Genomic DNA, 20475 nt, shown 5'->3' with positions numbered 1-20475 from the left:
GCAAAGTCGTGAAATAACCTGGAGAGAGAACGTTGAGTATGTCTCCTCCCCTTAAATTGTAGGATTCAACTTTTGCTGCAGGTCGACCAGGCACGCGCTGCAGAGGAGGTTTATGGAATAATCCTGGGAATGTAAGGTTTAACATATGAAGATCATTTGATGGCTCTGGGCCTGCGCTCGCAGTTTAGAAGACGGAGGGGGAGCTCTCAATGAAACCTTCCAAATAATTTGATAGAGTGGACATGGAGAGGATGTTTCCTATAGTGGGGGAGTCTAGAACCAGAGGGCACAGCCTCAGATTAGAAGCTGAGGTGAGGAGGAACTCCTTTAGCTATACGGCAATGAATCTGTGGAATTTATTGCCACAGATCACTGTGGAGTCTAAGTAATTTGGTATATTTTAAGCAGGGGTTGATAGGTTCTTGTATAGAAAGGGTTTCAACGGTTATGGGGAGAAGGCAGGAAAATGGGGTTGAGGAGGAAAACAAATCAGCCGTGATTGAATGGCAGAGCAGACTCAGTGACTGAATGGCCTTATTTTGTTTCTACGCACTATGGTTTTGTGGATCAGACCTGTGACTTGTTGACTCTGCTGCTGAACTGGTGGGATAAGCGTTGTGTAGGTATCTGGAAAGAGCATAGATTGATCATAAACGTTTATTTATCCTTGACTTCATGTCATCCAGGGACGCGATGGAGTCAAAGGTGATCGTGGTGAACCTGGACTACCAGGACTTATGGGACCTCCAGGCTTGCCGGGTATAGCTGGTGTTCAAGGTCCACCTGGGCCGGTAGGTGGCATCTTATCTATAAAATCTGTCTGCTATAAGAAACAGGGAGGATCCTCTTCCAGCATGTGACTCATATCTTTTCACCTACTTAGAACATAGGATATTAGAATATCGTACAGGCCCTTCGGCCCACAATGTTGTGCTGTCATATCAACTTACTCTAAGATCAGTCTAACTCTTTGTTCCCACATAGTGCTCAAATTTTCTTTCATCCATGTGCCTACCATCTACCAACATGTTCCACACAATCTACCTCTGTTATCCCCCCTATATTTCCCTCCAAACACCCTAAAATTATGCCCCCTGGTATTAGCCATTTCCAGCTTGGTAAAATGTCTTCGGATTTCCACTCTATAGCATTCTTCTTCACTCCAAAGAGCAAAGCACTAGCTCGCTCAATCATTCCTCATAAGACAAATCCTCTATTCCGGACAGCATCTTGGAAAATCTCCTCTAAAGTTTCAACATCGTTCCTATAATGAGGCAATCAGAACTGAACACAATACTCGAAGTGTGGTCTAACCAGGGATTTATAGGACTGCAACATTACCTTGTGGATCTTCAACTTAATCCCCCCAACTATTGAAGGTCAACATATCATACACTTTCTTAACCACACTCTGAACTTGTTGAGACGCTTTGGACACATTGTCTGTCCCTAATCGCCCATGAACCAAGATGACAGGTTAGTGACAGCCACATTGGTGAGTCTGCAGTCACACGTGGACCACATTTGGATGAAGGGAGCACATTTCTTTTTTCTGAAAGGCATTAGTGAGTTGGATCAATTTTTACAACAATGTGGTGGTTTAGTACATGCATTGAACACAACATAGGGAAATACATTAGTGCTAGAAAGTTTGTGAACCCTGTCGAATTTTCTCTATTTCTGCATAAATATGACCTAAATATGATTAGATCTTCATATAAGTCATAAAACTAGATAAGGAGAACTCAATTAAATAAGTAACACAAAAGAAAATTATACTTGTTCATTTATTAATTGAGAAAAATGGGCACTGCACACCAACACCAAAATCTCATTGCAATTGTGAAGCACGGTGGAAGGACCATCCTGGCTTGGGGCTGCTTTCCTGCATCAGGGCCTGGACAGCTTGCAATTGTTAAGGGAACAGTGAATTCAAAGTTGTATCAAGACATTTTACAGGAGAACATCAGGGTAGCAGTCTGTCACCTGAAACTTAATAGAAGTTTGATAATGCAACAACACAATAATCGAAAGACAAGAGTACATCAACTACAGAATGGTTTAAAAAGAAGAAAATTCATGTTTTGGAATAGCCAGGTCAAAGTTCTGACCTTAAACCTATAGAAATGTTGTGGAAGGAACTAAAGCAAGCAGTTCATGCAAGGAACCCCACCAACATCCCAGAGTTGAAGCAGTTTTGTAAGGAGAAATGGCCTAAAGTTTCTCCAAGCCGATGTGCAGGATATTTCAACAGTTACCAGAAACATTTGGTTGAAGTTATTGCTGTGGGGGCGGGGGGGGGGGGGGTCACACCAGTTACTGAAAGCAAAGCTTCACATACTTTTTCCAACAAATACACGTAGTATTGGATCATTTTTCTGTATAAATATATGAATAAGTATATTTTGTGTTATTTTTCTAGTTTTATCTAGTTTTAGTATCTCTTTATCTAGTTTTAGGACTTGCATGATGATCTGATCACATTTTAGGTCATATTAATGCAGAAATATAGAAAATTCTGCAGGGTTCACAAACTTTCTAGCATTATAATTATAGGAATCAATTTTTCAACTCTCATTTGTCATTAAATATGATTGGGGCTGATATTTTGCCTCCGTTTATCTGATTTAATTTCTGCACACATTCCTGTATAGCTCATCTAATGTGTGAAGCAGAAGATTAATTTTTGAATGTACTGCTTTAAGCCAGACTGGAAGAGTGCTTCTTCACTTGCTATACAGTTCAATTCTCATAAGATCTCCAAGTTCATAAAGCTTTAAAATTATTTAATTCATAATTGTCTTTGTAATTAAGGTGTTGTTTTCTGGTGGTGTTTGGGGTTTATTTTCCTTTCGGCTTCAAGGATTAAGATTAAGATTAGTTTTATTTGTCATAAACACAAGAGGCAGTGCAGATGCTGGAAAGCTAGAGCAACACAGACAAAGTGCTGGAGGAGATCAGTTGGCCGCAGAGCGTGGTGACACTTGTGGGCTGCCCAGCACAATCCTTGCTGATTTGATTTGATGCAAAAGATATATTTCACTGCATGTTTGGATGTACGTGTGACAAGTAATGCTAATCTTTAAATGAGACTAGCTTCAATCGGAATATTGGTTAGCATGTAACAGTTGGGCCGAAGGGCCTGACCAATAACGTATTATTCGATGTCCTAACACGTTAACTCTCTTTTACTCTCTCCACAACTGCAGACTGAACTGTAACCAGAAGCTTAACTTGTGTTTTGTAACTTTGCAGGTCGTCTATGTCAAAGGACTTGATCCAATGATGCCAGGACCACAAGGGCGCCCAGGAACACCGGTAAGAGACATTGGTTACTTGAACCATCTTGATTCCGGAGAGGTGCTGATACAAGAATGTCCTGATCTCAAAGCATGGCGGCCCGGGAGAGATTCTAAGGCAGCACAGGGCCGTGGATGAGGAGGGTTAGACCATTCTTCAGAGTTGTGTTTGTGCAGAGTAGAGGGAACTCCATCTTCAGGCACGTGGACTTGGCACACTTCAATCATTTATTTTTAACTTCGAGATACTGCACAAGCTGTTCCAGCCCAAGGAGACCCATGTGACTAATTAACCGACTGGAATATGGGAGGAAACCGGAGCACCTGGAGGAAACCCATGCAGTCACAGGGAGAATGTACAAACTCCTTATAGGCAGTGGCAGAATTGAACCTGGGTCACTGGCGCTGTAATAGCGGTACACTAACAGCTACACCGCTGTCATTAACTAGATTCTGAAAACTCGCACTCTTTCCTCACTCACAATTTATTTACGTGTGACATGTGAACAGGAAGAACAACATGGACCCTGCCACCAAACTGTCCGGAAGTCTGAACAAAAGTGCAATTTTTATGCAGTGGTTGATCAGCTCTATACAGGTATTGACCAACTGGTAACCTAGAGTATGTTCAAATTCATTATTTTTACGATCAATCACCAATCACACTACAATAGTACAGGTGCTAATAGCCAATAGAATCTACTCATTAAAGGCCAATAATACTTCACAATTAGTAAAGTAACTGACCAATAGCAAGTGTCAGCCGAGAACCCTTTGTTTGTAATTTGCATCTCCAAATGGCAAGCTGAGCAAAGGGTTGGATCATCTTCAGAGACCTCACTTGCTTGAATTGAATGCAGACTTGCCTTGCCGCATCTGCCACACTATCGTGCACTCCTAAAATTTATTGCCCTGCAGGGTGCATATAAAAAATTACCAAGTGTTTTTTTAAGGCTACATCAAAAGCCAGCACGAAGGAACTCAAAATTCAGCAGAAGCTGTGGCTCTGATAACCGTGAAGCTCAGCGCCACTCAGGACAAAGCAGCCTGCTCGACTGGCAACACATGGACCCCGGAGAGGGTCCAAAGGCAGTTCATGAGCATGATCCCGACAATGTATGAGGAGCATCTGATGGCTTTGGGCCTGTACTCACTGGAGTTTAGAAGAACGAGGGGTGACTCAATGAGGCCTATGGAATATTGAAAGGCCTAGATCAGGGGTTCCCAGCCTGGGGTCCAAGGATACTACAGACAGTGGTAGGGATAAAAAAAGATTGGGAACTCCAGGCCTAGATAGCGTGGATGTGGAGAAGATTATTAGTCCAGGACCAGAGGGCACTGTCTCAGAATAGAAGGACATCCCTTTAGAATAAAGATGAGGACAAATTTCTTTAGCCAGAGGGTGTGGTGAATCTGTGGAATTCATAGCCACAGACGGCAGTGGAGGCCAAGTCATTGGGTACATTTAAAGCAGAGGTTGGTAGGTTCTTGATTATTAAGGATGTCACAGGTTACAGGGAGAAGGCGGGAGAATGGGTTGAGAGGGATAACAAATCAGCCATGATGGAATGGTGGAGCACACCATTCCATGGCCTAATTCTGTTCCTATGTCTTGTGGTCTTAAGGGAATCCACTTGTCATTCCCTCCACCAGCATACAGTGATTGTAGTGCGCATCAGCTAAAGAGAAAACCCCTACAGATACTGACCTGGCCTACTCCGACAGCACTTCCTAAATCCGTAATCTTCATCATCGAGCAGGGTGAAGACAGCAGGTGAAGTGAAGTGCCACCACCCACAGGTTCTCCCAAGTCACACGAATACACCATCCCGGTTTGGAAAATTTTCACCCTTTCTTGTTGCTTGTGGGATTCTGGCCACTACTGTGGGAGCTCCTTCAACAAAGAGAGATGGGATGTTACGTTGAAATTGTATAAGACATTGTTGAGGCCTAACTTGGAGTATTGTGTGCAGTTTTGGTTCCCTACCTACAAGAAATATGTAAAGAAGTTTGAAAGAGTACAGAGAAAATTTACGAGGATGTTGCTGGGTCTGGAGGGCCTGAGTTAAAAGGAAAGATTGAATAACTTAGGACCTTATTCCTTGGAATGTATAAGACTGAGAGGAAATTTTATAGAGGTTTACAAAATTATGAGGGGTATAGATAGGGTAAATGCAAGCAGGCTTTTTCGACTGAGGTTGAGTGGGACTACAACCAGAGGTCATGGGTTAAGGTTGAAAGGTGAGAAGTTTAAGGGGGAACATGAGAGAAAACTTCTTCACTCAGTGCATCAAAGGAGTGTGGAATGAGCTCCCGGCACGTGGTGCATGCAAGCTCAATTTCAACATTGAAGCGGTTTGAATAGATACATGAATGGTAGAGGTATGGAGGACAATGGTCTGGGTAAAGGATGATGGGAGTAGACAGTTTAAATGGTTTCAGCCTGGACTAAGTGGGCCGAAAGACCTGTTTCTGTGCTGTACTTTTCTAATACCCTGTCTCTCAAAGGACCACAAGCTCTCAGGAAGAAAACACCCACCACCACCTTGTGAAATGTAGATAGTAACGGCAAAACTTGCCCTACCCATATCCTGCAAAGTAATGAATTTAAACAAACTGTGCTTGAGAAAAGGAGTCAGATTTCATAATGAATAAACCTTATCCATTATTGTTAAACTATCTGTTATTGGTTTAATGCAGTCCAGTGACTGTTAACCCAGTAAGTAGAGAGATCTGTGTGTCTGAGTCTTTAAGTGTTGGTAGTATAGTTCCTTTTACCTAGTATTGTCTGATGTAGCTAATAAGACTCAAGTCCTCTGTCAGAAACAATCCTGTTCCCTGGTGGAGATTCATTCGTTCATTCTGTATATGCCGGGTTGCATGACGTGGGCAATGTTGATCTTGACCATGATTGTTCTTGGCATATGTTCCTACAGAAGCAGTTTGCCATTGCCTTCTTCTGGGCAGTGTCTTTACAAGAAAGATGACCCCAGCCATTATCAATACTCCTCAGAGATTGCCTGGTGTCAGTGGTTGCATAACCAGGACATTAAATGCACCGGCAGCTCATATGACCATCCACCACCTGCTCCCATGTGATCCTGATCGGGGGCTAAGCAAGAGCGAAAGTTGCTCAAGGGTGACCTGCAGGCTAGTGGAGGGAAGGGGCGCCTCACACCTCCTTTGGTAGAGATGTGCTAATATGTGTGTTAACTTAAGGTACTAGCTTCTCAATCTCTCACCAAGTGTTGTCCCATGTCTGTGTGTAAATTCATCCTAGTGTCATTGCTTGTCTGTTTGTCCCATGTTGGGAATGTATACTGGATGTAGTTGCGCACAACGCTGTGTGATTGGCATTGCCTGAGATGTCGGTCATGGTGCAAATGGAACAGTGAGTGGGAGCAATTGTGGAGTCACTGGCGAACCTCTGCTCCCCAAGGGGCTGCAGCAAATAAAAGCATCAACTCACTCGGCCCTGCGATACCTGCAAGGTTCATTTAGCAAGTACGCTAATTTCACGTGGCCAGGTTTGTAGACAGTACAAAGAAAGAAGAGCGGGCAGGCAGTGTTGAGGAAGCAGGGAGTTTGCAGAAGGACTGACAGATTAGGAGAAGGGGTAAAGAAGTGGCAAATGGAACATTGTGTAGGGAAGTGTATGGTTATGCATTTTGGTAGAAGGGCTAAAGGCATAGAGTATTTTCTAAACAGGAGAAAATTCAGAAATCAGAGATGCAAAGGGACTAAGGAGCCACTTGCAGATTGAGTCGGTCGTGAGGAAGGTAAAAGTGAAGTTAGCATTCATTCTGAGAGGACTAGAATACAAAAGCAAGGATGTAAAGCTGAGGCTCTATAAGGCTTTGGTCAGACCGTACTTAGAGTATAGCGAGCAGTTCTGGGCCACCACTTATCTAAGAAATGATGTGCTGGCATTGGAAGGGGTCGAGAGGAGGTTCACAAGAATCGTCCCTGGAATGACGGGTTTAACATATGGGGAGTGTTTAATTGTTCTGGCCTGTACTCACTGCAGTTTAGGAGAATGACAGGGGCATCTCATTGAAACCTTCTGCATATTGAAAGGCCTAGATTGATTGGATGTGGAATTAATATTTTCAATACTGGGCCTTCTGAGAGGCCTTTAGACTGTGGGTTGAGGATTGTGTGAGGTTCCTTTAAAAAATAATGGCTCTGCTTATTTTCCACAGGGAATCCCGGGTATTCCAGGAGTTCTAGGCCCACGCGTAAGTCCTGTATTTTCTCTTTACTCTTAGATGATGCGGGGAGGGCTCAATATATCAGCTGCGGAATTATTGTTGGCAATCTTATGCTTTCATGAATTGATTATGGATGTAAGTTGGTTCAAGGTAGCATTAAGTTGAGAGCCTTCGTCAGGACTGGGAAAAAAAGATGAGAAGTTAGAGCAAGAAGGTGGGAGGTGAGGAGGAAGGTTGTAGGTGATCGGTGAAACCATGGAAGGGGGAGGGGGAAGTAAAGAATGAAGAAGTTGGTTGATGAAAGAGATAAAGGGCTGGAGAAGGAGGAATCTGATAAGAGGTGGAGGTGATGGGCAGATAACGAGATAAGGTGAGGGAGGGAAACAGGAATGGGAAAATGGTGAAGGAGGGGGCAATCACCAGAAGTTTGAGAATCTGATGTTGGTGCCATCAGGTTGGAGGCTAGCCAAATGGATAGGGTTGCCAACTGTCCCGTATTAGCCAGGACATCCCGTATATTGTGCTAAACTGGTTTGTCCCATACGGGACCACCCTTGTCCCATATTTCCCCTGCTAAGGTAGAGCGTTCCTATGAAACCATCCGTAAGCCAAAATGGCGTAAAGCGAAGAAGCAATTACCATTAATTCATAGGGGAAAAATTTTTGAGCGTTCCCAGACCCAAAAAATAACCTACCAAATCATACCAATAAAACATAAAACCTAATATAACACTAACATACAGTAAATGCAGAATCGGGAAGATTAAGCCAAAACCGATTTGTAGAAAATACTCGGCACGTACATGCATGCATACACAGGTGCCTGCGCAAGGCTTCATGGTCATGGTAGTCTTTCTCGGGGTAAACACAAGTGTCCTGTATTTGACTGCTACTTTTGTCCCTTATTTGGGAGTGAGAAAGTTGGCAACCCTACAAATGGAATATAAGGTGTTGCTCCTCCAACCTGAGTGTGGCCTCATCTTAGCAGTAAAGGAGGCCGTGGACTAACATGTTGGAATAGGAATGGGAAGTAGAATTGAAATGGGTGACCACCGGGAGATCCTGGTTTTTCTGGCGAACGGAGCGTAGGCGCTCGGCAAAGCGGTCTCCACATCTATGTTGGTCTCACCGATATACAGGAGGCCACATCGCAGCACTAACCTGTTGTATTTAAAACAGGCCACACTGGAAAGTGGGTCAGAATATGTTCATTGGCTTTCTGCAGTTAGCAGCAGCAGCTGAACCAACTCACTCAAAATGCTGAAGGAACTCAGCAGGTCCAGCAGTATCAGTGGAAATGAGAAAACAGTCGATGTTTCGGGCCGAGTCCCTTTTCAGGTCTGGAAAGGAAGCAGGAAGATGCCAGAATAAAAACATGGGGAAGGGGAAGGAGGATAGCTGGAAGATGATAGCTGAAGCCAGGTGTACAGGAAAGGTAAAGGGCTGGAGAGAAAGGAATCTGCTAGGAGAGGAGAGTGGACCATAGGAGAAAGGGAAGGAGGAGAGGAACCGGGGGGAGGTGATAGTCAGGTGAGAAGACGTAAGAGGCCAGACTGGGAAATAGAAGAGTGGGGGGGAGAGGGGTTTTTTTTGAACTGGAAGGAAATGTCAATATTCACAGGAGCGGAAAATGGACCATAGGAGAAAGGGAAGGAGAATTTCTGAACCATTTCACTTCTTCCTTTGGACTGGCCAATGTTGATCACTCAGTTTGTAGCGCATAACAGGTGTAACGTTCCGTTATTTTGGCTCGTGTATGTCTAGGGGAAATCCCGCCCAGCACCTGCTTCAGCAGTCCCCTCAGGGTCAATCGTCGCCCGAATCAATCACAAACATCAATCATCAGCCAGCACACCCAGTAAATTTTAACACATACACTTTATAGATATTACTAATTCTAGGGCATTAATATACATGTGATACAGAGAGGAAAGTAATGAAAAAAAAAGGCGCCAACACTTATTCAAAGTCCAAGTTCTTCGCGCGCTACCGTTGGAGCTCAAGTTCGACGTCAGACGACCACCCGAATTCCGTCGACCCACGGCTCGGGACCACCCGAAGTGATCGACCGGAGCCTCTCCGCACGTCCGCCGTCCTCCTCGTCTCTCCTCCCGACTCCCCGCCAAAACTCAGTCCACAGTCATATCATACAGCATGGCATCCGAAAACAAAACGATACATAACCACCCATTGGCTAATAGCACCCTCTTATCACCCTCTAAACCACAATAAACTGCTAGCGCAAACTCTCTGCAGCGTTAAAACACAACAAAGCCGCATTCCACAGATTAACATAACAAAAATCGCCATTTTAAATGTAACAAAAGAAAGACCCCGTACACTCTCCCCCCACCTAAAAAAAGTCATGCCCTCATGACGTTAACAGAATTCACTAGTACTCCTTGTAAAACACAAAACCCAACCCAGGTGCATAAAGCAGTGACATAACTTTGCAGGGCAGTAGAGATTACACCCTGCTCTCCCGGCGCTATATAAGTGAGTCTTTCCGGGGGATGCCTACTCCTCTGAGGCCTCAGGACTTCCTCTGTGGACTCTCCCTGTTCAGACACCCCAGGTGACCCCTCGAGCCGATCTGTCGGACCTTCCCCTTCACCGGGATCCCTCTGCCCCGGTGAGCCCTCTGGCTCGGGTTCTGCCTCCACCCTCTCCTCCCCCAATGCCGGCTGTAATACAGGCGGCTCTGCAACACCCTCCCTCGGTCCCCCTGACTCAGTGATGGAAGGGCCAAGAGTCTCTTCTCCTGGCACCGGGGAATCAGCGAACGGAAGCAGGTACCACACGTCCGAATCATCATCTTCCGATGACGTATCCCTTCTCGAGGTGGGGACCGGCCCCGTTTTCTTCGCAGCGGCCTCTTCCCGCGCCCCGCGCCCTCGCAGAGTCCTCGTACTAGGAGTAAACTCCCATTCGGACTCTAGGTCCATCTTCACCTCTCGACCCAGAGGCAACAGGTGGTTCCGATGGAGTACCTTGACAGGCCCCTGCCCGCCCTCAGGTCTCACCCGGTAAACCGGGAGATTCGGCATCTGACTCTCCACCACATATGGGGTGGCTGCCCAACGGTCCGCCAACTTGTGCTTACCCTGTAGTCCTAAATTCCGGATAAGGACTCGATCTCCTGGCAATAGCTGGACGAACTTTACCTTCTGATCATACCTCCTTTTATTCCGCTGGTTCTGCTTGGTGGCTGCCGCCTCAGCCAACTCGTACGCCCTTTTCAACTCTCTCCTCATATCGGACACGTACTTCAGACATGGCTTCGAAGGTATTTCCCCCGCTTCAGTCCCAAAACACAGATCAATGGGCAACCTCGCTTCCCGTCCGAACATCAGATAGTAGGGCGAGTACCCCGTAGCATCATTGCGAGTACAATTGTAACAATGAACCAAATGGGCGATGTGCTGACTCCACTTACTCTTCCGTCCAATCTCCAAGGTGCCGAGCATGTCCAGCAGGGTCCGGTTAAACCTCTCGGGCTGAGGATCACCCTGAGGGTGATAGGGGGTGGTTCTGGACTTTTCAACCCCAAGCATATCCAGCAATTCATGGATAAGCCTGCTCTCGAAGTCCCGTCCCTGATCACTGTGGATCCGCCGGGGAAGGCCATAATGAACAAAGTACTTCTCCCATAACACCTTCGCCACTGTAGTCGCTTTCTGATCCTTAGTAGGAAAAGCCTGCGCATATCTAGTGTAGTGATCCGTGAGGACCAAAACATTCGCGGTATTGCTGGTGTCCGGCTCAATAGACAGGAAATCCATACACACCAGGTCCATGGGTCCTGCACTCTGCAAGTGGGATAACGGAGCCGCCTGCGCAGGCAAGGTCTTCCTCCTGACGCAACGGCTACAGGTCTTACAGTATTCTTCCACCTCCCCCCTCATCCGGGGCCAGTAAAACCGGTCCTTGACTAATCCATAGGTCTTCTCTACCCCTAAGTGCCCGGAATCATCATGTAGAGCCTGAAGCACAGCCTTTCGATACTTCTCGGGCATGACCAGCTGCCAGCGCCGGGGGTGGTCCGGAGGCGAAGTGACTCGGTACAGGACGTGGTTCTTCAGCTTCAACCGGGGCCACTCCTTCAGTAGTAGAGGAACGGAGGCATGTTTCGCCTTCTCCACCTGCCCCATATCACCCTGGCTAACCGCGTACCAGATAGTGCCAAGGCTTGGGTCATCACGCTGAGCCGCCTGTACTTCCTGGTGACTCAACTCCGGCAGCTGCCGGTTCCTCAGAGCAGTCACATTACAGTAACCAGTGGGCAGCGCGTCACCGTCAGCCCCCAGTTGATCTACTGCCCGATCCGTTCCCATCTGTGCTCCTACTTCCCCGTCGCTCCCAACTTGACACATGGCCTTTACTCCCTGGGCAGGGACACTCTTCCACTCCTCGGCCGTGCCCGACTCGTCGTGCGCCCGACGAGACAGGGCATCTGCATCGATGTTCCGACTCCCCGGGCGGTACTTCAGGCTGAACTCATAGGCAGACAAGGCTGCTACCCACCGGTGCCCAGTAGCGTCCAGCTTCGCCGAAGTCAGGATATAAGTGAGGGGGTTGTTATCAGTTCTCACTTCAAACTGGGCCCCGTATAGGTAGTCACTCAACTTGTCTACCACCGCCCATTTCAATGCCAAGAACTCCAGCTTGTGAGTGGGATAGTTTCTCTCAGATGGCGACAAGCTCCGACTGACAAACGCCACTGGCCTCAATCCGTTTCCCTGTTCCTGGTACAGAACAGCCCCAAGACCCTCGTGACTGGCATCAGTGTGTAGAACATACGGCTTCCGGGGATCAGCAAAAGCCAACACTGGGGCCTGTGTCAGCGCCCTTTTTAGAGATTGGAACGCCTCCTCACATTGAGCATCCCACCTCACTCCAAAAGGCTCCCCCGGGTTCAAGTATCCTCCTACCTCCGACCCTCGGTCTCCCTTCCTCCTCCTCCCCCCCATAGGTGGATAGCCACACAACAGCTGGTAATTCTAAAGCCATGACGTCGGCACTCGCCCGCACCAACATCCAGCAAGCCTCCAGTTCTTTCCCACCCCTTCTAGCTACAAGTTCTACCTGCCCGATACCTTTAATCAAACTCAACCCTCGCACCAGTACCTCTGCCGGAATGCGATAATCGACCCCGCTTACCACACACGCATGATTCACCGGTACCTCCTCCATTTCACACCAACTTACAATCTTATCTCGCTCCATCTTCACACCACTTACCGCAACCACAAGTACAACTTTCCCGAAAAAAAATCCAAATCCCTGACGGTAGCCCCCACTTGTAACGTTCCGTTATTTTGGCTCGTGTATGTCTAGGGGAAATCCCGCCCAGCACCTGCTTCAGCAGTCCCCTCAGGGTCAATCGTCGCCCGAATCAATCACAAACATCAATCATCAGCCAGCACACCCAGTAAATTTTAACACATACACTTTATAGATATTACTAATTCTAGGGCATTAATATACATGTGATACAGAGAGGAAAGTAATGAAAAAAAAAGGCGCCAACACTTATTCAAAGTCCAAGTTCTTCGCGCGCTACCGTTGGAGCTCAAGTTCGACGTCAGACGACCACCCGAATTCCGTCGACCCACGGCTCGGGACCACCCGAAGTGATCGACCGGAGCCTCTCCGCACGTCCGCCGTCCTCCTCGTCTCTCCTCCCGACTCCCCGCCAAAACTCAGTCCACAGTCATATCATACAGCATGGCATCCGAAAACAAAACGATACATAACCACCCATTGGCTAATAGCACCCTCTTATCACCCTCTAAACCACAATAAACTGCTAGCGCAAACTCTCTGCAGCGTTAAAACACAACAAAGCCGCATTCCACAGATTAACATAACAAAAATCGCCATTTTAAATGTAACAAAAGAAAGACCCCGTACACAGGTACATGGTAACAATACAGTTCTCTCAATGCTGTGAATTGGCTACCGAGATACTGGGTAATGTGGTATCCAGGATCCTTCCAAACTGATCTTGAGCTGAGTGCTAATGTCTCTCACTCACTCACATGGAGTTCGGGCTTCAGGTACAATACAGTGTGAAAGCTTTAGGCACAATTAAAAGTCTTGAGTAAACTATTAATTGTGCCTAAAGCTTTCACACTGGGCTATATATCTATCTGCCGCTGGGGTGCCTGAGACTTTTGCACAGTATTGTAAATACAGCTGCTTATTGATGCAATCAGCCTTTAACTGCCCTCCAGGCATGGTAGAGCACAACATGGTCTCTTAAGGTAGCAGTAACACACACCCCTGCCTTAAGGTAGCACTGTTCATGGCAATTTGCAGACATACACCCAGGTGTGAACCCTGCAGGCTGTCAGGCAAACAGAAAATTACTTACGAGTTTCAAATTAAATTTGTCATCTAAGTGCATGTACTTGATGGCCACTTTATTAGGTACACCTGTACACCTGCTCATTACTGCAAATATCTAATCAGCCACCATGTGGCAGCAACTCAATGCATAAAAGCATGCAGACATGGTCAAGAGGTTCAGTTGTTGTTCAGACCAAACGTCAGAATGGGAAGAAATGTGACCTAAGTGACTTTGACCGTGGAATGATTGTTAGTGCCAGATGGGGTATCTCAGAAACTACTGATCTAATGTGATTTTCACACATAACAATCTCTTGAGTTTACAGAGAATGGTGAAAAAAAATTAAAAAGCATCCAGTGAGTGGCAGTTCTGAGGGTGAAAAACACTTTGTTAATGAGAGTGATCACAGGAGAATAGCCAGCCTGGTTCAAGCTGACAGGAAGCAAAGTAACTCAAATAACCACATGTTACAACAGTGGCGTGCAGGAGAGCGTCTCTGAATGCACAACACGTTGAACCATGAAGCAGATAGGCCACAGCAGCAAAAGACCACACTGGGTTCCACTCCTGTACCTAGTAAAGTGGCCACTGAGTATATATGTTACTATATACTACCTTGAGATTTATTTTCTTACAGACGTGCACAGGAAAAACAAAATACAGTAGAATTCTACAAAATATGCATAAACAAAGTCTGACAAATAACTAAAGTGCAAAAGAAGACATTGTACAAAGTAAAATGATAGTGAGAACAGATTCAGACAGATTTATTTATCATATTGTACATCGAAACATGCAGTAAAATACATTGTTTGTGTTAACAACCAACGCACTTCAGGAAGTGTTGGGAGCAGCCTGCAAGTTTCGCCGCAGATTCCTGTGCCAACTTAGCATGTCCACAATATTCAACATAAGTTGTAAACAGTCCTTGAAAGAGAGTCTGCAGATCATAGAATCAGTTCAGATAATGTAATTGAAGTTACCCATGCGGGTCCAGGAGCTTGACAGTTCAAAAATAGTTGGACGTAAATTTATTATCAATGTACATATATGTTACCATATACAATCCTGAGAGTCATTTTCTTGAGGACATTCACTGTAAGAATAAGGCAACTCCACAGAATCAATGAAAAACAATTCAAAAATAAGATGGACAAACAACTAATGTGCAAACGAGAATAAATTCTGCAAGTACAGATAGAAAATAATTTTTAAAAATAAGCAATAAATATCAAGAACATAGATGAAGAATCCTTGCAAGTGAGACCATAGGTAGTGGGAACATTTCAATGACAGGGCAAGTGAAGCTGAGTGATTGTATTTATCCCCTTTGGTTCAAGAGCCTGATGGTTGAGGGGTAGTAACTGTTCCTGAATCTGGTGGTGTGAGTTCTGAAGCTCCTGTACCACCTTCCTGATGCAACAGCAAGAAGAGTGGTGGGCATCTCTGATGAAGGAGGCTGCTTTCCTGCAGCAATGCTTCATGTAATTGTGCTCAGTGATGGGGAGGGCTTTACCTGTGATGGACTGGCTGTAGGTTTTAGGGTTAAAACTGTTCCTCACCTTGTGGTGTGGGACCTCCTGCCTAATGGCATTAGCAAGAAGAGGACATGGCCTGGATGGTGGTAATAGCTCATGTGATACATTGCCATGTTGGAAGGCTGGCAGAAACTCCTCTGACTATCGATGTTCTTTGCGCGACTCAAGTATCTGTCTCGTGCTCTTGTGTTTTCAGGGAGAAAAAGGAGACACAGGCTTCAAAGGTCAGAAAGTAAGTACCTCAAGCTTTGTAATGGTTAATATATTAAGTACTGGAAGAACACCATATATCCATCAGCATCTGTACAGTCAAAGACTAAAAGAATTAAGATTAGTTTTGTTTGCCACATTAACATCAGAACATACAGTGAAATGTGTCATTTGCGTCAACGACCAGCACATTCTGAGGATCGGGCTGGGGCCAGCCCGCAACTGCCGTCATGGTTCCAGTGCCAGCCTAACTTAATCACAAAGCCTAGTCAGTGGTAATCTCCTCAGAGTGTTGGCTGATTTAGTGACTCCATAACCGGTGTGGCAGTGTCCTCTCATCTGGGTCAAAATCCACTCCACAGGCATGAGCTACTTCCAGTGCCTTACTGAGGGAGTGCCACACTGTCACCAGAACTTTTCTTTCACATAAGATACTAAACCTAGTGTCAATTTATGTGCATATAATCAGTCTATGTATAGAACAGCTACTTCTACATGGTGTTTATAGAATTGCTTTTATATTTATATTTACTATTTTCATTCTGTTCTTTCTGCTTATTATGTTTTTTAAGCTGCATCAGATCTGGAGTAACAATCACTTTGTTCTCCTTTACACTCTGTTGTAGGAACTTTATTCCATACAGCATAGGAGAGTGAGGGGAGATTTGATAGAGGTATATGAAATTGAGGGGTGTAGATAGGGTAAATGCAAGCAGGTTTTTTCCTTGAGTTTGGGTGAGATGAGAACTAGAGGTCATGGGTTAAGGGTGAAAGGTGAAATGTTTAAGGGGAACCTGAGGGGAAACTACTTCATTCCGAAGATGGTGAGAGTGTGGAATGAGCTGCCAGCACAAGTAGGAGATGGGGGTTCAATTACAACATTTAAGAAAAACTTTAATAGGTACATGGACAGGAAGGGTAGGGAGGGCCATGGTCCGGGTGCAGGTCGATGGGACTTGGCAGAATACCGCTTTGGCAAAGTCTAGATGAGCCGAAGGGATTGTTTCTTTGCTGTTGTGTTCCCCATGATTTATGTACTGAAGAATGACAGTGAAAAATCTTGATTCTTGAATCTGAACTGAGATCTTGCTTTCCCTTCTGGGTGGGTGATTTACAAACCCTTCTGCAGTCAGTGCAGCATTATCCCTCCAGCAGTAAGTAAAGCTGGATGACTGGGCAGGTGGGTATTACCTAGCCCCAGCACTGGGTACTATTAATGGTCTTCCCACACAAGTTCAAGTTTATCGTCATTCAACTGTACACACGTATCCCGCCAAATGAAATGAGTCAGGGTGCACCTATGGAGGTGAATAAACAGTTGACATTTCAGTCTGAAACCCTTCATCTGGATGGGAAAAGAAGCCAAAATCAGAAGGCCGGGGAAAAGGAGTGGTATAAGCTGGCAGGTGATCGGTGAAACCGGGTGAGGGGGAAGGTGGGTGGGTTGGGGAGGAGGGGTGAGGAAAGAAGCAGGGAGGTGATAGGTGGAAGAGGAAAAGTGCTGAGGGAGGAGTTTGGCAGGAGAGGGCTGTGGACCAAGGAAGAAAGGGAAGGAAGAGCTCTGGTTGTTGCTTTCCACACCCCCCTCCCCCAATCCAGGACATATTCCAAAAGTATTGTATTCACAGAGCCCTCAACATTGTCAAAGGACCGCTCCCATCTGTCCCACAATCTCTTTGACCCCCTAGCGTCAGGCAGAATGTTCCACTGTATAAGAACAGGGACTGTTAATCTGGGTAACAGCTTCTCCTGCAGGCTGTGAGACTTCTTAACACTTTGCAACCACACATTCTTTATGGCAATGCCAGTAGCATTATACATGTGAATATTAAAGTTTATGTAATATATGTATTTTTATGTCAACTTGTATATCTATTGACTATTTTTTATAATTATCTGTTGATATTATTTTATGTGCTGTGTGTGATCTATGTGCTGCGTGCTTCACCTTGGTCCCTGAGGAAGGTTGTTTCGTTTGGCTGTGTACTTGTGTGTGGTTGAATGGAAATAGACCTGAACTTGAACGAGAGAGAGAGAGGTGATGGGCTGTTGAGGAGAAGAGAAGGAGTGAGGGGGAGCCAGAGTGGGGAATGGAAAAAGGGAGAAAGGGGATGGGAAAATTACCAGACGTTACAGAAATCGATGTTCATGCCATCAGGCTGGAGCTACCCAGATGGATTATTGGTGATGCTCCTCCAACCTCAGTTGGCGCCATTGTGGTAGTAGAGGAGTCCATGACCTGACAAGTCAGAATGGGAATGCGAAGTCTAAATCCCGCCTTGTGTGGTGAATGTTATGAACCAGAGAATGGAAGCTACTTTCCCAGTCAACATTCCAAAGGAGCACTTCGCGGAGAGTGACGGATTTAGATGTGGGATCGTCTTGTCGAACACCTCATCATGAGCAGCCGAATATCTGAAAGGCCAGTTCATGGAGGGGATGATCCTACTCAGTGTCCAACTCTCAAAAGTCAAACTGGGACTCAAAATAGTGGTATTAACTCACAAACTTCTCAGCTTGTGTTTCTTTTTGATGAGGAGCTGGAGTCATTTCCACCCATGTTTATTCTTGAGCCGAGATCATTCATCTGTGTAACTCAGTTATCTCTGGTTAATAGTTTTTTTTGTGTGGGGGTCTGCCGTGAGCTGTGGGTTTGCTGAGTCACTTGCATTTTCAGTCCCCTGGCTGAAATTGTGGCAAAATTTTACATTTTGAAGGCCTGAATTTGATGATACATTGCTGCTTATCTTGATTTGTGACAGGGTGAACCTGGCTTTGATGGAAAACCTGGCACCCCTGGGACATCCAGTGTGAGTACAGAATGTCTACAGTTTGGTTCAACCTTTGTTTGATGTTTCTAAGCCACTATACACACAGGAGCACAGGAGATGAAGGAAACCATTCAACCCACCCCCCCCCCCCTTTTTCAGAGTCCAACATTCCTACCAAATGGTAAAACCTACTGTTTACACAGGCTTGGGAGGAGACCACGAGGCCCTCCTGGCCTGAAAAGTGGGGGTGGGGTTCAGACCTTCCTGGCCGCTCGTTAACGACTTCTCACCACCTTGCTGTGGGTGGCGCAGCTGACACAGTAACGCAATTTCACGTGCAGCTGGGGCAGTAGAAATGCATCGAAGGCACTGGCCTCCGACATTTCTCGGACAGCAGCAGCCTCCTCGGTGTTCCGCATGGCAAGCATCTTGGTGGCCTTGGCTTTGGGAACACAATGGGCACAGTTTGTGCACCTGATGGGCTGGACATTGCCAAGGCCCTTCTTGACATGAGCCTGTGTAGTAAACTAGTGGCCAACTGTGCCCTAAATCCATCAGCCTACATGCCCCTTGTAACTTTGATTCCTAAAGGTATGTCACTCTCAGATTGAAAATTAACAGTTGACTACATCATTTGATACTTGTGAAGGAAAGTTCTCGAACTGTGGAAGGGTCTCCTAATTTCAACAATGAAAGGCCTAGATCTAATTTTTGAACTCTACCCATAATTCCCAAACCCTCCTACCATTAGTGATTTCTTCTCTCCAACCATAAGTTCTCCGCATCTTAGAAGGACTTGGATCAAAGTGTAGGGAATTTTAATACTTTATTTGTTTCATTTAGACATACAGCAGGGTTTCAGGCTGTTCCAGCCCAACGAGCCTGCGTACCCCAATTACATCCACGTGACCAATTAATGAGAGAGAGAGAGAGGCTCTTGAAAAGCAGCATAATCCTTGAATACAATGGCTGTTTATTTCTTTGTGCGATTTACTTCCTATGAGGTCATTTTGCCTTGACAAGGTTCAGATTCCCTTATTTATCAGGGGTACAGTGAAGCAAACAGTGAAGTGTCATTTTTGTGTTAACAACCAACACAAGCTAAGAATGTACAAAGGGCAGCCCACAGGTATTGTCACGTGTTCTGGCACCAGCAAAGCTTGGCAGAGAAACACAAAACAGACAAGGCGACAAACGTTTTAGGAAAGAACTATAAAATCTGACACAGCCCCACCCATCTGTACCCTCCCCCAGTGAGGTAATCGCCTCTGATGGTCACGTTTATGCTGCAGCAGTCTTGTTTTCAGAGGTGTAATGTGCTTCTTTTGTCTTTGCAGAATGTTGAAGAAGCTCTGTCAAAAGTTGGCATTAAGGTAACTTACAATGAAATAAACTGATAACTTGAAGAGGAAAGGAAACGTCTGTCCTGTGTTTAACAATTGTTCTTCTCATTATCAGAATCAGGTTTATTATCACTGAAATTTGTACTGTATGTCCTGAAATTTGTTGTTTTGCAGCAGCGATGCAGTGAAATACATAAAATATTTTTAAAAGTTCGAAGTAATTTTGTTATCACAGTACATATATGTCACCATATACAACCCTGAGATTTATTTTCTTGTGGGCATGCTCAGTAACTCTATAGAATAATTAGCATAACAGAATCAGTGAAAGACCACTCTTACCTTGGCGTTCAAACAGAGTGCAGAAGACAACAAACTGTGCAAGTACAAAAAAAAGCAATAAATATCAAGAACATGAGATGAAGAGTCCTCAACAGTGAGTCCATTGGTTGTGGAGCCATTTCAATGATGAGTCAAGTGAAGTTGACTGAAGTTATCCCTCTGGTTCTGGAACCTGATGGTTTAGGGGTAAAAACTGTTCCTGTACCTGGTGGTGTGGGTCCTGAGGGTCTTGTACCTTCTTCCTGACATCTAAAACTTTGACAATTTTCTATAGATGTGTAATGTAGAGTGTATTGACTGGCTGCATCATAGCCTGGTATGGAAACACCAATGCTCTTGAACTGAAAATCCTACAAAATGTAACAGATACAGCCCAGTCCATCACGGGTAAAAACCCTCCCCACCATTG

The 20475-nt window shown here is 45.4% G+C and overlaps 1 protein-coding gene across 1 annotated transcript in view; it reads left to right on the top strand.

Moving 5' to 3' along the window:
• Window positions 1–20475, top strand: part of col7a1l (collagen type VII alpha 1-like) — a 363635-nt gene that overhangs the window by 237238 nt on the left and 105922 nt on the right. Inside the window, exons 72-77 of the mRNA XM_072281015.1 lie at window positions 687–791; window positions 3256–3318; window positions 7502–7537; window positions 15597–15632; window positions 18373–18420; window positions 19719–19754. Of these exons, the coding sequence (XP_072137116.1) occupies window positions 687–791; window positions 3256–3318; window positions 7502–7537; window positions 15597–15632; window positions 18373–18420; window positions 19719–19754 (324 nt within the window). The remainder of the gene's footprint in view (window positions 1–686; window positions 792–3255; window positions 3319–7501; window positions 7538–15596; window positions 15633–18372; window positions 18421–19718; window positions 19755–20475) is intronic.

The sequence above is a fragment of the Mobula birostris genome, chromosome 16 (genome assembly GCF_030028105.1).
Source record: "Mobula birostris isolate sMobBir1 chromosome 16, sMobBir1.hap1, whole genome shotgun sequence".
In the NCBI taxonomy this organism is placed as follows: domain Eukaryota; kingdom Metazoa; phylum Chordata; class Chondrichthyes; order Myliobatiformes; family Myliobatidae; genus Mobula; species Mobula birostris.
This window is presented reverse-complemented; position numbering and strand designations above follow the sequence as displayed.